At 38.1% G+C, this 20,134-nt stretch overlaps 1 protein-coding gene across 1 annotated transcript in view; it reads left to right on the top strand.

The window, feature by feature from the left end:
• Kctd16 (potassium channel tetramerization domain containing 16) overlaps positions 1 to 5,351 on the top strand; it is a 265,068-nt gene extending 259,717 nt beyond the window's left edge. The window contains exon 2 of the mRNA XM_027398004.2: positions 4,900 to 5,351. Within this exon, the coding sequence (XP_027253805.2) occupies positions 4,900 to 5,351 (452 nt within the window). The remainder of the gene's footprint in view (positions 1 to 4,899) is intronic.
• Positions 5,352 to 20,134: the final 14,783 nt, after the last annotated feature.

The raw sequence follows: 20,134 nt of genomic DNA, 5'->3' as shown, positions 1-20,134 counted from the left end.
CCAAGAGGGTCTTTTAGCAGCCTTGATAAATTAAATCTGGCCACCTCTCTTCCAGACTGGAAGGCTCCTACATCATTGATGGAGAAGTCAAGGAGTACCAGCTCTCGCAGCTGATGCTGTAATGTAGAACATTGTACTCCCAGCCATTAGCAGGTGGAGAATTTGAAGTGTGGGTAGATTACAGAGATGCCTCTTTTAAAAATGCATAAGCACTTTGTGAGTTTGCTAAGTCATGTCTCACTCAGCTGATCTTGAATTTTTCATGGAGGAGGCATATTTTATAGGATTTCCCCTCCTACTTCTTACCAGTAAGAATCGTTGTACTCAGGACTCTGTGGAATCTGGGACACCTCAGTCATACCATATGCCTGACTGGTCCTTGATGTTGTCAAGAAATAAAATATTCAAAGATTTGGATGCAGAGAGTTGGAAAGCTGGTTTTCCAACTTGCCCTGCATTTAATTTAAAATACAAAGTTCTCTCTGTCCTGCATGTAAATAGTTCAGGTAAATTTTTATACCAAGGGACTCATCTATTTGTTAACTTTTAAGCACTGCACTGGAAGACTTCTTTCTTCCAAAAAATATCCCTGGCCACATGGTACCTGCCATATACTTTTTGTACTCATCATTATTCTCCATTCCAATGTCAAATCAGGCATTACCAGATACTCGTTAACATTTTTCCAGTGTCCAGCTATGGCTGCAGTGTCATTCCTAATGAGGCCCTTGAGTTATCAGTAAATATTGAGTGTATATTTGTAGCAGAATTATCATTATATCAGTCAAATTCCTAGTTGGATTTTTTGTGTAGATTGAGGTCTGGCTTGCAGTATAACCAATATATTTGAATGATTGGAGTATGTATTTTGTGCTACAGACAGAGACATCTTTTACTTCAACTATTTCACTTAATTTTCTTCAAGCTTCTATATACAAAAACTGTTTCTTATTTTTCAGATGGCTCTCAGAGATCTCAGGTAATTTCGCCAAAGACACACAGTTGTCCAATTGTGGTGACTGATGCTGGAGCTCAAGATATTTTCTGCCATGTGTTCAACTTGAAACATCTGAAAATACATTTTAAAGCACATTTCCTCATTCATCAAACATTTATCAAATATCTTTTATGTGCCAGATACCAAAACTGTCACAGAAGCCCTCAAAATCAGAAATGGCTTATAAAAAACCCAAAGTGGTAGTACAAATTTTATGTCCAGCAATTAACTGATAAGTCTCCAAAAGGCAATGGATTTTCTTCTATTTTTAATACTATTAAGTTAGACTTTTATTTGAAAGAAATCATTCCCCCCATATATGGCCAATCAGTTGTAACCCGTTTTCTTGCTCAATGTAAAGACTCCAACCAGTGTTGAAACATCACAAATTAGAAGTGAATGTGTTTAAATTTGAAATACTGGGATATTTGTGACACTGCTCTCAATCATTGGGAAGATCCTAGAATACCTTGCATTACAGAGCTGACCTTGCATAGATCTTTCATGACTTCTTAAGGCTTGTGAGCATGCTTCTGGGGGACTGCAAGGGCAAAGGGCCCTCTGCTTACAGCCTCCTTCCTCTCTAGTTTCATACCTCTGTTTCAGTGACATTCTTGGGAAGAGGGTAGTTGGAAACACTGCTTCCTAGAAATAGATGGTGAATTTTTCCATTCAACGTTTTGGCTCTGTTTTGACTGTATTAATCCCACCTTTTTCCTTGATTTCAAAACAACATAAAGACTTTAGAAGCCATTATATAAATTATTTTGTCCAAATGCTAAAATACTCAAATGTCCTTGTGAAATATTAAAATGTGTAGTAGTGACAAGCTATAAGCTAGAATTAAGTTGTTTGATTTCCTTGTGAGAGTGATCGTGCCCACAAGGAATGAAAGCTAATAATTTCATTTGCCTGGAAGCTGAAGAATCCTAGATGATACTCAAATGCTGAATCTTACCAGAAACTTTAGGAGACAAGCTTCAGTAGTGCCAGGTCCCTTGCTTGCTATGCCGTGCAAAGTTGCACTTGAATGCATAGGGGTCGATCACATATGGATTTGGGTGGTACTTGAAGGCTCCTAAGAAGATTCACATTCCTCTGGAGCCTGGGGACTGGAGAGACTTCCTTGGGGAAGAGAACTCCTGGGCAGGAACATAAATTTCTATAGACTCAGCAGGGCTTATGGGTAAAGTATTTTGTCACCTTTTTTAAAGGTAATAGACACTCCCTGCCTATTTCCTTCATTTCCCTTCCTTATTCCATTCCTTTCTTCCTTTCCTTTTTTTTCTCCATGCTAAATTTAATTTCCAAACATTCTCCAGTGGACCAAGTTAGATAAACTCTCGTCTGAAGTGAATAGTTTTATTCTGTTCAATTCATTGGAACTACCTTGCTTTGAGTTATATTAATAAAGAATGACCCTATTGTCAGGCAGCCGAAGCAGATTCTGTTGACCAGAAGTGAGAATTATTCCCCTCAATTTCCCTGGCAGACCAAAAGCCTTTTTTATTGCAGATATTCCCAAGCACTGGCTGGCACATGATGAACAGTTTCTCCATTGCACAGAAGATACTTATTTGTAATAACTAAGAATAGTTATGGCATTACTGCTATTATGTTTCCTTTTGGCTAATTGGATTGTTGCATTTAATTTAATAGCTATATAAGTACGATGATTACTTAGTTAAATGTTAGAAAGTGATTAGATGAATTAGGTATTCTGGGGCTGTGATTTGGAGAAAAATAATTTTACTTCCTCTGGAAAATATATGACTAGTTGCCATGTGTGGAAATCATTTATACATGTGAAATATAGACATTTGATTGGTAGTCAAGGGCTGAGTTTTTTTTAACAGGTTCATTTCTTTGACCATATTAGAAATGGCAGTGAACTAGAATTTTTTGATGATGATATCAAAACTGGATTTTAAAAAATCATAGAAATATGTATTATCTGTCTATTATATTAACATAAGGATATTAGTCTCCCTTCATATTTTTAATCCATCAATGAATTGGGTGAATTGAAATGCCCAGCTGTACCAGGTTTTCTCTTTTGGGCCACCAACCAGCTCCTAAATCATGACCCAGACATTTCTTATTAGTTATAAATGCTGGGCATTGCTTAGGCTCATTTCTGAGAAGCTCTTTTAACTTAAATTAGCCTGTTTATTTTTACCTACCTTTTGCTTTGGGGCTTTTTCCTTTCTTTTCTTCTGTATATCTCATTTTCTCTTCTGGCTGGCTGGCAGTTGCCTGGCTTCTTGCCCCAGGTGTGTCCCTCTCTTTCTCTCTCATTCTCTTCTTCCTTTATCTCCTTCTCTTAAGCCTAGAGCCTAGAGTCCTCCTCTTATTTATTCTCTCTGCCTAGCTATTGACTGTTCAGCTCTTTATTACACAAATCAGGTGCCTTAGGCAGGCAAGGTGAAACAAATGCAACACATTCTTTACATAATTAGACACACATCCTTACTTCATTAAACAAATGCAGTGTAAACAAATTAACACATCTTTACATGGTTAAAGTAATATTCCACACCATAAACAATTGTAAAACACCTTTGCCTAGTTAACTAGTTAAAGCAATATTCCACAACACCCCACCTGTAATACAGAATCAGTATGTAGTATGACTCCAGGAGGCTTTGAGCTAATCAGATCCTGGAAGCCTAAGGGACATAACTTATGTTTGAAAAAGTCCTTTTGTGCCATGATTGTGGATTTTTCAAAGTTCATGGAGCCACCAAGTTTGTATCTGAAAATTGCTCTGCCTCCAAATTGCTGAACTTACTTTTAAGAGTCAACAGTTATGGGATAGGGGCAGAAGTTCTCAAACTGTCTTAAACTAAAAAGGGTATTTAGTAGATCCTAGAACAGACATGTCCACTGACAAGACTAGCTTCAGGCATGGTGAGATTCACCTACTTGCAAGTTACTACTAAGATGCTCTATATTATTGAGTTCTTTGCTTTATCGTGGGTGATGCATTAGGCCTACAACAATGAACACCTCACCATATTAACATTAGGACGATGGTGGTTTAGTAGATTCTGGGATACATAAAGTGGTTATGTGCAATATTAAGGAACTTAAAAGTACAGCCATACCTTTGAGGAGGCAAACATTTTTAGGAGAAGTGCACAGGGACTTCATAGAAATTCACACTTGAACAGTATTTTAAGAAGCAATAATTTTGCAGACAGGCAATTTGTTCTAGGAAGCAATTAATTGACTTGGTTATAATACTTGGGCCTTCTGTATTCAAATCCCAGTTCTTCCACTAACAAGCTATTCAAACCATGGCATATCTGTTAAGCTCCTGGATCTTAGTGTTTCCATGTGTGTAAATGCTAAGTGGAGCTGTTGTGCTCATAAGATGATGGAAAACTAATGAGATGCTAGGGCTGGTCACAGCCCTCTTCACTAGCCTGCATTTCCCCTTATATAGCCTCTTCCTGAATCCTGATTGCTAGAGGTGGAGCTTTAGCTGAGGGTTTAATGTTACCCATGGTGAAATTGGCAAGCATTTTCTGAGATTACTGAATGTCAACTACTTCATTCTGCTTATCTCATTTAAGTCATCCCTGAAACTCCAGGTAGTTAAAAAAAAATGCTATCTTGGTTTTACTGATAGTAGAACTGAAATCTTTAAAATTTGTGTCTGTCAGGTGCCAGGGTTGATAAATACCTGGGTATTTCTGCCTAGAGCTCTTGAGTGCGGTGCTGGTGGGCTTAAGCATGATACCGTATTCTACTAGATACATAGTCTAATATTAGTAATGACTTAGCTTCTGGATGTCGTTGTTGTGGATCACCTGTATTCTCTGTGTACTAATGTGTTCTGCCTCTTCATCACCCTGATTTACAGGCATTCATTTTTTGGGTCTGTGTTTCCCTTCCAGGTGAGCCTTCCAGATGGTCCTCCTCTCATTGCGATTGCTGCTGCAAGAACGGCAAGGGAGACAAAGGCGAGAGTGGCACCTCTTGCAATGATCTCTCCACTTCTAGCTGCGACAGCCAGTCAGAGGCCAGCTCTCCCCAGGAGACGGTGATCTGTGGTCCTGTAACTCGCCAGAGCAACATCCAGACTCTGGACCGGCCCATTAAGAAGGGCCCGGTACAGCTGATTCAACAGTCAGAGATGAGGCGGAAAAGTGACCTGCTCAGGACTCTTACTTCCGGCTCCAGAGAGTCGAACATAAGCAGCAAAAAGAAGGCTGCAAAGGAAAAGCTCTCCATCGAAGAAGAGCTGGAGAAGTGCATCCAGGATTTCCTAAAGATAAAAATTCCAGATCGCTTCCCCGAGAGGAAACATCCTTGGCAGTCTGAACTTTTACGGAAGTATCATCTTTAGGGGAGGGCTGGGGGTAGCCACCACTTTGAAATAAACCTCCCCAAAGGAACACATATGTTAAAGGAAAAGTAACAACAAATGATCCACATTTGTTAGAACACAATAGTCCATTGATATACTACTGCCTACTTTAACTAGCTCACCTTAATGTGTAAATCCACAGGGTAGATTTCTTTTCACATGTGATATCAGAGGCAAGCTCTTGTGTTGTCCTTTGTCTTTTATTAACTTAATCCCATGTGCTGAGAATCTTACATACAATGAAATCCAGCTACATGTAAGTAGCTCACAGGCTTTGGGGGTCACCTATCCCAAACTGTTTTTCTTTTCCCTCTCTCATATTCTTCCTCCTTCCTTTGGCCAAGGATGGGGGAAGGGATATGACCCAGTGCACATGTCAAGAGTTTTAATTTTTTATTTCCTTTCATTTATGGGGTGAGGGAAGAATGGCAGATTTATATGACTTTTCACTTAGATCTCTATGTGCCAGTTTCTATTGACTCTGTATGCATGAGCACTTGTGCAACACAAGCACAATATATGTCTGTATATATGCACAATGGATGCACATGACCCAGGGCCTGGACAACAAAGGGCTGACACCCTGCCGCCAGCTGCCCCCACAAAGAGCACTTCAGACAAAGAAACCTCTGCCTCTTTATTTAAACCCTCCTGGGAAGATTTCCCAGCCTCTCTTGGCAACACTTTCTAATGCCCAATAGGCCCCCATCATCAACAAATTCTCTTTCTTATTTTGAAATAAATACCCTCAGGCTCCTTTGCATTGCTGTGCTCTCTCCCTACATGAGGAGACAGTGAGATGAGCTAGTGGGACATTGTTCATGTTTATCAAACAAGCAAATATTCACATCCATAAAAGTAGCTTTGAGATGCCCTGCACTCAGCCTTCGCCATTCTTATTTGTCGATCACCATTCTCTACCTGGCTCAGAGTTCTAACTTGCCCACATTTTATTGATGAGGCCTCTTGCTTAATTCAGGCAAGTTCTTTGCATCCCTATGAGTTGTAAAGCTATGAGCAACACCCAATAATTGAAGATGCATCCAGCCTTCAGTTTGCTTGCTTTAGAGGATTTGTACCCCCACATGCTTCTTAATTTCTCATATAAACTTTAAACTATACCTGTACATTGTTGTTTGCTTGTGGCCAGGCTTGGTTGCCTTTGGGTTCCTGGGGTTTGGCTGTCGACATAACATGGTTAGTTGTATGATTTCTATGTCTGTAATGAAACAAGTAGGTGGCTGGAACACAAAAGTTATGAATTTGACTTTTTAAGATTTTTTTTAAAAAAAATATATTGCTGACCTGTATAGATACAGTCCAAAAGAAATTGTTAACAATATCTATCCATATGACTCTTGTCTTCTATTAATCTACCAGTAGTTCTTTTGTTCACTTGTGCTAAATGAATGTCCAAAGACAACTTTTCATTTTTAACATTTCTCACACATCCTAGTGGTAACTGAAAAATTATTTGTCACTATAATGTGCCAAGAATTCCTATTTTTTGCTGTGTGCGTGTGTGTGTGTACATGTGAATGTATGTGTATGTATGTGGGCATGTGCGTATAGTTAGCACAGATAATAAAGACAACCAGACAGTGTCTATGGGAGGACAATCTAATTACCAGTTTTTTCTTTCTGAACACTTTCATTTGGGTACATTTATTATTTATGAATCTCCTCATTGATTTGTTGATGTTCATTAGTATATGGTTGTCTTTCCGAATTTTGTATAATTCTCAACTATACAGCTGGGTAATATTTTCATGTCCTGATGCTTTAGATAATGTTTGAATTTTTGTTTACGTGAAATAGAAAGTTTCCTTGGGGTGATGAGTTGCCAGGAAAATGATCATTTGTGAAAGTATTCTTTTGTATATTAATACTTTAGCAGATAGTTAATAGATACTTCTTTGTGTGTAGAGCCTCCTAATACATCTTCATTCTCTTTATGTTTCATGATGGTACATCACAAAATACCATCATAGTAACTCTAAAAGATGCTGTGAAGAGTCATGGATTTTAATGGGTCAGAGGACACTGGATGTGAATTGTTGACCAGATAGTCATTGACTCACTGGAAGGGCTGTCAGAGAATCTGAGATTTGAATAAATTGGTTTCCTTAAATTTCATCCCTAGTCAAAATGGTATCAAGGCAGAGAGGCACTCAAGAACTGAGCTGGCCATCAACCCACAGATAATACTGTGGTCTTCAAGTAGAAAATGAAATGCTATACACAAACGCAATGTCCTACAGGCTCTGTTGTTAAGGGATTTTTTTCTTCAAGGGTACACTTTGTCACCACAGTGAACAAGCTTAGTAGAAGAAATCTGTTGAAAACAACAACATATCACTTTCATTTTGTGCTACCTGTAAAGTGGCACCTACCCCATGGTAAAACTTAAAGAGAAAAGACAAAAAGCATTGACATTCACTTGTGAGGGTATTGCCATGTTCAGGAACATAGCCCAGGCCAATAGAATGCTTTGAGAAAGCAGCAAAAACATAAAGTCTTAGGTTCCCTTTGGCACAGAGTTCTTATTCAGCATGCTTCTTATAGTCTTCAACACATTGGAAATGATCTTTGGCTAAGTGAGCCATGATCTTAAGGACTCTGGTATCCCTGGCTTCAAAGCCTTACATTCAGTAATGGAAAGAACCATATTATGTACAGTTCAGTTCTTGAACGTGGATTTTGACAGGAGCTGTGCATTGTTGCTATCAAGTAATGAATAGTACTGGATGGTCAAATGAATGTGACTTGACATGTGTAGAGACTTAGTTTGGGTTTCCTTCTGAGAAATCCTGTAAGGCTAAATCCAGTGAACTTGGAGAGGTCATTCCCTAAATGGATGTAAGTCTCCTAAAGTCAGAGACTTTATAAGTATGTCCAAATATAAATATGCCCACTATTAAGAAGAGAACATTATGCAAATAGCACCAGGAAAAAGGAAAACACAAATGTGAACATAATTCAGTTACCTCTTCCACTTCTCAGGAAAAAAAAAATGCACTGATGTATAGACATGAGTGACCCAGTAAAGTGACTTCCAAAATACACTGTGATGTATTCCTTTGTACATAAGCATAACTATCCTACTGGAAATACATGCATGCTGAGGTGTTAAAAAAGAGGAAGTGTTCAATGACAAACATGCCTCTATAGTGGAGTGTCTTTTCCAGCTGACTCATTTTGGAGCAACACTTGATTAAAGGAGGGACCACATGGAACTTTCCATGTATCAGTTGGTCTTGTTTTATTGAGAAGTATCATTTCCCACAGATGGCAGGTGTCCTGTACATTCATTCTGTTAGCCACCCCTGCTGATGATTCTGGGTTGTTTGCTTCTCCATACTCTCTGAGTATTCTATTTTCCTGCTAAGCAGAACATGCTCCAAAGAGGGAAAGAAATGGCATATACAGTAGTTTTGCAAAATTACTCCATCACAGTTCCTACAATGGAAGTCAAATTTGATTTTCAGAATTTTCTTTGCTGTCACTTCAACTTTCCAATTTGGTGTATAGTAGAATAGACTAACCCAGAAGAGATGGGTGTTGGCATTCTCTACCACTGGATGGTACATTGCCATGGATTTTGAGTAATGTTGGCCTTATGTTTGATCTTTGCTAGAGTTAATAAGACATTTGCTGTGAACTTATAGGATGAATTCTTTGTCATCTCTACTTGACATAACAATTTTCTAAGGAAAAATGAAGGGAATTATTTTTTCCCCTGGTGACTCTGTGGCAGATAAATGTTCTTGCCAATTTGCATGCTGAGTTATAGGGTTTAGCATGGGCCATTTCTCTCTTTAATGTCTTGGTATTGTTGGCATCTTGCAATCTTGATGGCCCACTGTTCCAATTTATTTATTTCCTTTTATAGTGTCAAAAGAACTAGAGAAAGAATCAGAGAGCAGTGTGTATTTGGAACTACAATGGAGTTAGATGTCATTGGTAAGGGACTATACAATGACGGATATCTGCAAAGAAATTAGAGGAAAGAAAACATCCTGGAAAGATTTTGATTTATATTGCCTTCATCATTCTAGTTCTAGATGAAATGGTTATCACTCCCCATCCCTGTGGAAAAGAGTCTTCAACTTTAATAACTACGGCCTTGTGATACAGCCACAGAATTTGTTTTGAAATGTCTACTCTTCTCAATTTTCTATGGATACTGGAAAGGGGATTTTCCCCCAGTGGCCACTGCAAACATTTTTGTAGCTCAGTATTCATTGCATATTAAATCAATTTATGTCACTTTCTGAAAAGGAAATCCCCTTTTGTGGACTTCGAAGTCAGATTCATAAAATTTGAATCAGGGCCAGGGAATTTACATTTTGGGTTGGTATCTTTGATAATTTTGATGGCTCAAGGTCCCAAGTTTAAGAAATTGCTATTGAGGAACTAAGGAAAAATCACTGTCTTATAAAGGTCCACAGAATCATGTTCTGGAACTAGGGCACAGTGTTTCCCAAATCCCTTCATCATTTCGTCTGCCTTTCAACCAAAGTCTTCTTTCCATAAGGTCTGTGTTTGTGCCTTTCCCTTGAGTCCAAAAACTTGTATCATTACAGCTTTATCCCTTGGTAGATGGGCCTCCACTCCTCAATCAGAAAGCCTACGTCATTATAGCTTTATCCCAGATAGATGGTCAGCATCTCTGAGAGAAGTGCATTTTAAGAATACCCCAAAGGGAATGAAAGTAATGACCTTTTACAAGGCCAGCTGTTCATTTTATTACTCAGTTTGGGTCAAAGAATCCAGAAAGCAATCCAAAAATTAATGATTGTGTTGCTCCAAAGATGGTGCCATTGATGAAAATATATGGATGCCACGAATGCAATGTGGAATAGCCAATGAATTTAGCTGTTTTCAATACCATCCGGAACCATTGGCTTGTCCAGGTTAGCCGAATCAGTATATGATGATCATGGATAATGGAGATCTTGAACCATAATATTAATCAAAAATGTAAAACAAAAGCTGGTATATAAGAATAAGCATATGAGAAAAGGCAGAAGGAATTAAAAATGGTAAGAAACCAACTGTAAGGACACAATGAAAGTGAAATGATATAATTTTCCTTAGTCATACTTCCAGAAGAGATTGCCATGCTATAATCTCTCTCTCTCTCTCTCTCTCTCTCTCTCTCTCTCTCTCTCTCTCTTTCTCTCTCTCTCTCTCTCTCTCTCTCTCTCTCTCTCTCTCTGTGTGTGTGTGTGTCTGTGTCTGTGTCTGCCCTCTGTGCTCTCTGTCTGTCTGTCTGTCTGTCTGTCTGTCTGTCTGTCTGTCTCATATATATATACACCACAGAAGCTGGAAGGTTACGATGACTCACCCAGTTGTCCATAGTATATAACAGAAGAATAATGGGATTGATGACAAATGCCTACATGGTACAAGAAACAAAATAAACTTGTCATGAGCATTGGTGAACATTATACATAATACAAATACAATACAAAATAATACAAAAGGAAGTGAGAAACAGCTAATAAAATAGATGAGCTTGATCAGCTAAGATTATATTTGGTCAATATAAACACACACACACACACACACACACACACACACACACACACACACACACACACACACAGGTTCAATTTTTTCAGTCTGTTGCTTTCCCTGTTCTGCTAGGGAATGTGCCTTTATTGCCCAAACTTCCTAACCGTTTAAAAAATTTTTTTTTCTCTTGTTTGTGAACAGATAGCATTGTTAATTGGGCAATACATTTTAAGTCCTAGAATGTCAACCAACTTTATTTAGGGAAACTAGTTTTAAAAGGATAAGAAAAAAATGTTCCCCATTTCGGTCCCCAACCCAGCAATTATCACATAGTTTGTCCTGGAGGAGGGTAAGGGTAATTCTCCCATTAATCAGTCTTGTAAAAAGCACCTAGGGGCCAAGCACAGGGATTTAGTGAGTCTGGACTTCTGTGATCTTCTCTGTCTTGTTTAGGTTATTCTTAGAATGAAACCCGAGTTTGCACACACACACACACAAATAAAAAATAAAAAAACGGCAAAACTTTAGGTTCTCTCTCTCTCTCTCTCTCTCTCTCTCTCTCTCTCTCTCTCTTTCTGTCTCTCTCTTTCTTTCTCCCTCTCTGCTAATATTGGCTCTATCCATCACTAATGGAAACAAAAACAGAAAAGTGATGCAATACAAAGTAGTGAAGAGTTCATCTGTGTGTACATGGTGTGGGTGTGCACACATGTGTCTGTCTTGCTTTTGCATTCATTTTAGGCCAGTGGTTATTGATCATGTGAGCACACAGGAAAAGTCTTGGGTTAAAAAATTTAATATTTTTAAAATTCTGAACTATAGATTATCATTTATAATATTGACTAATTAATATTGGCCCCCTGATATTATTAAAACATTAAACATGTTTGGGGTGGATGGATGTGTAAAGTCATCATGTAATCTTACTTGAAAATAAACAGATAAATAGGAAAGAAAAAGAAAGTGGTGTCAGGACCTAGGGACCTTAACTAAAGATTGCTTTACATTTCTATTTCTTCTTCTTCTTCTTCTTCTTCTTCTTCTTCTTCTTCTTCTTCTTCTTCTTCTTCTTCTTCTTCTTCTTTTTTTTTTTTTTGTTTTTTTGAGACAGGGTTTCTCTGTGGCTTTGGAGGCTGTCCTGGAACTAGCTCTTGTAGACTAGGCTGGTCTCAAACTCACAGAGATCTGCCTGCCTCTGCCTCCCGAGTGTTGGGATTAAAGGTGTGTGCCACCCCTTTTTTTAATATCACTGTTGATTATTTGGTATTTCTATACAATGTACCCTGATCACATCATTCTCATTCTTCCCAGGTCCACCCTCCCATCCTTGCACCCAACCACAAAAAATTAAGAAAGATAAATTACACTAAGTTGTATTGGTGTTGCCCACTTATTGGAGAATAATGAAAATCCCAGTGCCCAGCCCTTTAAAGATAACTGAGTCCTTTCCCTATACCTTCTAAAAGCCATGGCTTCCTCTCTGCACCATGTCTAGAAAACACTTCTTGGTTAAGGCACAAGTTAGGACAGGACAAAAATTACCAATTTAAAAGTATATGGGTTTTAGATGACCTCTGATGCAACCTTCATTTTATATAGATGTAGAGGAGAGGTTTAGAAGAAGAAACATGCCATCATTTTTCAGGGCCATGACATGGAAATAGCAGTCTGTGTCTTAGGCAGCCAGGTGACTTCCAGATGAGTCTTTTTGCCTTCCTCACACACTTACACTTTGTTGATGTTGTCAGGCATGTTATCAGCTAAGTGTATTATTTCTGAAGCACTTTGGAGCCTTTTGTGTTCTACATGACCCCATTCGAATGCTTTCTGAGTGGATCAACAGCAAATTACAAGGTCTCAGATGCAAAATCAGAAAAGGGGAGGCAATTCTCACAGTGGACCAAAGAATCTACATTTTAACCATTCATTGTATACTTTATCTATTTGAGTTGAACATCCATGCATTTAAGATGGCATTTAGATCTTGAAAATACATTTCATTGTTTCATAGACTTGTACAGGGCAGGCTCTCCCTGTTTTAATAGACATGACAAGCCTCAGAAGCCCTGGGTGCCAAGCCTCATCTAATGTATACATTTCAACTCTCTGAGTAAACTTTTGTGGCCTTAAATAATTTGGTATCTACTTTAAATTAACTAGACCAGCATTAAAGTGATAGAATAAAAATTGGATCTTTATATCCCCGTTTTACAAAAGAGAAACTAAAGACTGGAGAGTTTCAATCAATCAATCGTATATTTGTTTGTGTATGTACTCATCAAATATTGATGGAATGCATGCCATGTAAACATCACTCCAATGAACAATATAAACAACTAGGAAATCAAATTTTGGATATATAACTTGAATTTGTATCACAGAAACATGCTATTTCTGTATGTTTTCTATTCTATCTTCTATGTATATATTACATTAACATATTAGAATTATCAGTTAAATTCAAGTTTTAAATAATGTATATTAAGGATTTGTCATTTCATGCCAGAAACTCTGCTTGGTGTTTCACACACCTTGTTTCACCAAATCTTTTAATAATCTAAAAATGTATCCCTGTCACTGCCGCTTGCCTTACAGATAATCTCAATGAAGCTAAAAAAGAGAATGCAGCATACAGGCCCATAAAACAGTGGCAGAAACATATTTTCACCTTGGCTTATTGTGTTCCAAAGGCTATGGACTTAACCACCTCACTAAATAACTGCTTCTCGTTTTTATTCTTAACTCTTATCTATTTCTCCTTTTCTTTTACTGTAAGTGAAGCATAGCCAGTATGATCTCTGCCTAGCACCCTTTCTAAAAGAAATGAGTTGTTTTAAACCACAACTACTATCAGACATGAATTTCCAAAGGAGATAAGGAAAAGGCAAATTTGGAAGGTAGTTCTCTGTTCTCTCTGCCACAGACTTACTTTACACGGCAAATTCTATGTGGGAGGTGAGAACAGTCATAGTGTACAACTGATAACCCCCTGTCCAGTCCTAAGGGATTCTCATCTTAGACTGGATTCTGTACTAGCAGGCTGTACTGAGATGGCTTGCCATGCTGTGTACAGAGCACTAGGGCAAATTTCATAGAACATACAACAGGTGGGTGACTATGCACACATGTGTCTACCTACCCTTCTGCTTTCTCATTTTGACTTTTAAGCAAATATTCATTTTCTTTTTATTTAAGTCAGATCAAAAATACAAATTCATTGGCTTCCCAGGGTATCTCATTATTACTCTTCTAAGGTGCAGTGGGGAATAAAGCAAAAAAAAAAATGGCAATGAAATACAAGAGTGTGTGTAAGAAGCATGGGTATCTGGTTGTTTTGTGTGTTGGTATAAAATTGCATGTATATATGTATATATGTGTGTACATCTATCTAGATGTATGCATAAATAGCTATATATCTATACATATGTATACACATAAACATATAACTTGAAACTTTGAAATTTTGAGTTTAGGAAACCAATTATTACCATTTATATTGGTTTCCTAAATAGTCTATTGTAGTTCTGGTTTCCAGAATTCTCTTCTACCATGAATGTATATATTTGTTAATGATACAGAGAATATGATACAAATACCTAGATTTAACTTCTATGGATAAAACAAACAAAGAAATGCCAAACCATTGGTTGGAATTTCAAACTGCATTTCAAATTTGTTCATGACAAAACCAAAACAAAAGAAAAGAAACAAAATGCCACTAAGTGAAAGTGGTGACTTCTAAGAAGAAAAGAAAAAAAAAAGTGACAGCACACACCCACAGGTTATTGCCAGTGCTGTTCACTCACTGCTGATTAAATTGCCCTCTTATAGTCCATGGGGTCTATGGGGCCTGCATGATTATGAGTGGAACTTGTTATCAGTCTAATTATTTTGAAGTTACAGCAATCAGTTTAAAATATGCATATTGTAAATAGATGCCAAATCTCCAGGGCACAGTGAGCACACCAAACTCTCTCGTCTCCTGCCAATCACCCTTTCAGCCTGTTTACACAAATACCAAAATGTTGCTCAGAAAAAGAAGATCATAGTCAAATGAAAGAAAGCAGGTTTTGCCTATTAGGACATCCATATTGGGCAGAATAGCCAAATGTCTAAATTTGGGGTGAAAAGGGAAGGCTATATTCTCAGTCAGAGTCAAGTGCTTTGGAGATTGTGGGAGAATGTGAGAGGTGTTTGAAGTTAACCTATGCAAGCTTCCTGGGTGATTCATAGGATCAGTTTGTAAGCACATAAGCCTGACCCTTCAAAGAAAGTCTGTTTCCCAAGTCAGGGCTCAGCTGATAGAGCAAGATTCCTCCGCCAGGGGACCTATGTGGAGTACCCACAGAAGCAGACACCCAGGCACACCAGTGGACAGATCATCGGTGTAAGCCCTCTACAGGTGTGATCATTAGGCTTGAGGAAGAAATACCTTTTCTTTATGCTTTTTAATTAAATGCTCTAATGGAGTTTGAGAACTCTTGCAGCAGTTTTGTTTGTTCCCAACATTTTTGAATGGATGGGAAGTTTTACATCACCCCATCTTTGAGTTCCTTTGTAATTTTCTTCCAATTGTTAGATTTATTTATTTATTTATTTATTTATTTATTTATTTATTTATTTATTTTGAGGAAGCTGAATCAGGAGAATTCTCTTAACTTGTTCTGCCTAATTTAAAGAATGTCATGGCAATGTAGTTTTGCATGGCATGGAGGTTGGGGAATTGAGGGTATCAACATAGGTCATCACTGTCTCTCCTTATGAGAAACTGGATCCATGATTTATTGAAATGGTATCCTATCTAAAACATTCAGAGCACTAAGCTATAAGAGCTTCATTTCGTAAGTCCCCTGAAATTTGTTAATGGGGTCATCTTCCAGTGATACTCCTTAGGCTGGCAGTAGTGTTCAGCTAAGTCCATAAAAAATGACTCTTTGTGGTGGTAGGAGAAAGTTAAAAAAATAAGTTCTCCTTCCCCAAAACCTTCATAACAAGCAGAGCACTGGAAGGAACTCAATAAACAGAACAATTTCTTTAAATTACATATACATGTTTAAATAATATCCTCTTTACCCTTGACCCTTCTCAATTTTGGGGCTGTGCTGAATAGGCTACCTGGAGATCTCCAGATACATTCAGCAGGGATTGTCACAGTTCTCTTGGCATCTGTCTCTGAAGCTTTGAGTGTGATGACACCCCACAGAGAGGCATCTGGATTTTGCTGGAAGTAACACTGGGTGGTGACTGACAGGGGCTTTGCTCATGTTCCTTTTTTGTTGATCTCATTCCCGCATTCGATGATGGGTCAATTTGTTGCACATTAACATATACCAAGTGACACCCATTGAAATTGCCTCTTCTCTTTTCCAATGCAGTTTGCTTGTACATAAGTGTACTGTCAACTTGTTTACAGATTCTTTTGTGTTCAATTGTGATAGCGGATTTAGCTCAAGCCCTAAAGGAATCTGTTTACTGAATGGTGTTAAAATGAATGTGCTTATTACAGTATAAACATCATTAATTATGGACTCACATGAATGCATGTCTATATATCATCAATTTCCACCAGCTCAGATATTCAACAAGAGTCTGCAGTCTGTGAATATCAAAAATACATAAACTGCTGTGACAGATAACTTAGTAACTGTTTTACCTTGTTTTGTAGCACTGTAGATCATAGCCTGCTGTATTTTTTCTATATATTTGAGTTTTGAGAGGAACATGGTAAAAAAAAAAAAAAAAAAAGGATATTGCTAAAGTCCTAGTAGAATCACTCAGCATTTTGGCAATCATTGGTCAACTCAAAAGGCAAATACCTTCAGATGGAACAATAGCCTGAGTAACACATGGGTGTACTCACAGGCTTATGTATGTAAAATCTGCAATGCTAATGACCACCATCCATCCTCACTGCCAATGGAAACAAACTATCTTCTTTGAAATCACTGATGTCTATGGAAAGAAATAATTTTCTAGTAACTGCTTTCATATTTTGTTTCATTCTTATAGTATGGTAGATGATACAGGTGCAGTATCAGTATTATAAAATTGTGTGGCAAAAACTAAAGTAATTCTGTGGATATATTTTCAAAGGCAGACAGAAACTATATTTCAGATTCTTGTGTGAATATAATTATAAAACTAAGTAAATATTTTTATGTGTTTCCATAATGACTTCATTTCCTATGCATTGTAATTTAGCACCAATCGTAATAAATCATTTGGTAACATTTAGTTGCTATATATATATATTTTTAAATACATATAAGAGATCAGTGATTCAATATTATTTCATGCTAACTCAACATTTTACATGAAAGATGATTACTGTTAGAGTTAGTTTATTTCTAGTTTGATATGGCAGGTTGCCAAATAGGGGTACAAGAAGGAAGAGATTTGATAACTAATTGATTATTATAGATATTTAATATACTTAATATTAAATTGCTATCAGGACAATGAGTGGAAGCCCTGCCTCTGTCTCTGGTTGACTGGATAGTTTTGCAATAACGATTTACTATTTATAAAATAATATCAGGCCCTGGATTCTTCAACTGGAAATGTAAAAAAATATATCATAAGATTCTTGTGAAGATTAAATTAGATAATCCAAAGAGGTAATTTATCAGAGTGTCTGACATGGCAAATAGTTACAATAATACGTCATACAGCCTCTGAAAATGCCACTTTCAAAGTGGGGTTTGACTTTAGCACTCTGAATATCTGAATATATATATTTATTTCCTGTTAGTAACTTATGAAATTGCCTTTAAATATCATTATGATTTTCAGTCAAAAGGAGAAATTATAGAAGGAAATGATTCATTTCCTTGGATATGAATTTTACAAATAACTTGGTCCTTTGCTATGGTAGAATGTGTCCACCAGAACCCCTTTCCCTATAACACCCACTCAAAACCATGGAAAGAAATGGATGGTGTACAGAATAAGAAATATAGTAACTTTCATGCATCCCACTTTGTAATTTCAAAGTGTTCTTCATAATATTCAATGTGACCTCTATGGCGTTTTCAGTAAAGAATCTTTTCAAACTTGTTAGCCCAGAGTCTCCTACACTTTGCTCATGACACCTGTTTCAGTTTTCAGGCACACACTTGGGAATAACTGACCCATTCCGGCTCAAGTACAAGGAGAGAAAACCTGAGACTCCAAGAGGGGGAGGATCAGTTCCAGGTGGGATTGGAACCCCATCTGGCCCAAGTCTAGTACTTCTTATACACAGCTCTCATGTAAATGACTGGTGATAGTTAGGGGGTTATTCTGACTCCATAGCACTTCCTGCCACATGGACCTAGTGTGTAGTCCCATGAGGCACTGAACACCGAGCAGCAGAAAGGAAAGACTCCAAGAAATAGGCATCCAATATGAGTTCCATTGTGTAATGGTAAGCACTCTGGACTCAGAAATAGGCATCCATAGACACAATCACCCAGACCACATGGGGTGGATTACAGGCTCTGGCTTGTTTCCATGGGCTGATTTTTCAGTTCTCTATTAAGACAGAAATCCTCCACAACACTGAACTCAGAAGAGCTTACACAGACAAAATTACTTTTGGTGTTTGAGGGTGTTAATCAGGGTGTTTGAGGGAGACTTTTCCTATGCATTAGTAGGTAGAATGCTATAGGACTTCTCCTGAAAAACTTACCCTGTACTGAGAAGGTGGGAAGTGAATGAACTCTGAAGCCCCAGAGATTGTTTAAAGTGATTATATTTCATTAGACTCAATCACAGGAAATGCTCTCACCTCTGCCTACTGATCCAGTGGGAGACATGAAGAAAAATTAACATCAAGAGTTAAAGTTGATGCACACTTTCTGACTGCATCATCCAAGGATGAACAGCTGCAAGGATTCCACTGCCTTTGTTCAGTTTAATACAGAATCTAGTTTCCCCACAAACCCAAGCTTCAAGGGCACTGAGCTGGGTTGCTAAGGACACTTCACCACTTTCTCATTTTGCCTGGGAGGGGAGGTGGCAGGTGGTATGCATCAGGGAGAATAAATCTCACTAGTGGTTTTTGGAGAATTTGGGGTGGAGTGCTTTTTTTCCTTCATGCCAATGCTATAGCTATAAGCCAGTGTTAGCACACAGCCCCTGTCCAGAAACTCATCCCTCTGACAAATTGAGTTCAACAGGACTTGATCAGAAGGATTCTAACTATGGATTGGGGGCAAAGAAATAGCCCAAATCACTGCCTTCACAGAGAATACTTCTCCTCCCCTCTAACTTTAGTTCAAAGGAAGTGTTTCCTTCCCTGTCTATATGCCATTCAGAGCTCCCATCAATCTGGCTCCAATGGCAGCTGCCACTGAAAGAGGTCATGGTGGGTGTTTATCCCAACAGGAGGGTAGCAAAAGTTCCTCTCCAGACAAGACACCTTCAGCCTTAAATAAGCCATCCTCATCATGTGAGTCCTCAAAATTACAGTATGTCAGCAAAGGCCAAGTAGGGGTTGCTGTTGAAATGCTTAGAATGCCAGGGCTCCCCTGGAGTTGTTGTGGGTCCTTAACAACCACGTGAGGAGAGAACCCAATCCAAAGTCTGAAATGAAAATAAGCCTTTCCCCTTGATTTTCTCTTTCCTCCGGCCCAGGCCCACCTGGATCTTGTCTATCTTTAGCCTGTACGAAATGCTGCTAATCTGTAACCACATTTGAACTCACATGTGCTAGTGAGTGCTTACATGCTACATCTATGATGGACAATATGAAACAATTAAATTTGGTGGCTCTCAGACTTAAAGTCACACAGCTGCATGTTGTTCTTAGTCTTTCAGTTCCACACTCCCCCTTCATTCATTCTACCTTCCTTCAGTTCTTCCTTTTCATTTTTATTGTAAATTGGTTTCAGAAAGATTAGGCTGTGTAGCACAGGATGTCCTTAAACTCAAGGACTGTTGCTTCAGTTCCCCAAGTTCTGGGATTACAAGTGTGCACCACCATTTCAGGCTAAATTAAGCCTTTCTTCTCTTCATTCTCCTGGAGTCTCCACTTCCATCTGTGGATTTCTGCTTACCTCCTTTCAGTCCATTTGATTTTCTTGCATATGGGGGTAGACAGACAGACAGACAGACAGACAGACAGACAGGCAGAAGATAGATAGATAGATAGATAGATAGATAGATAGATAGATAGATAGATAGATAGATAATAGAGAAAGAGATGAGAAAGAGAATGGTGACACACACACACACACACACACAGAGAGAGAGAGAGAGAG

This window comes from Cricetulus griseus, chromosome 2 (assembly GCF_003668045.3).
Source record: "Cricetulus griseus strain 17A/GY chromosome 2, alternate assembly CriGri-PICRH-1.0, whole genome shotgun sequence".
Taxonomy (NCBI): Eukaryota; Metazoa; Chordata; class Mammalia; order Rodentia; family Cricetidae; genus Cricetulus; species Cricetulus griseus.
The sequence above is the reverse complement of the archived record's forward strand: the minus strand, read 5'-3'. Positions and strand labels throughout refer to the sequence as shown.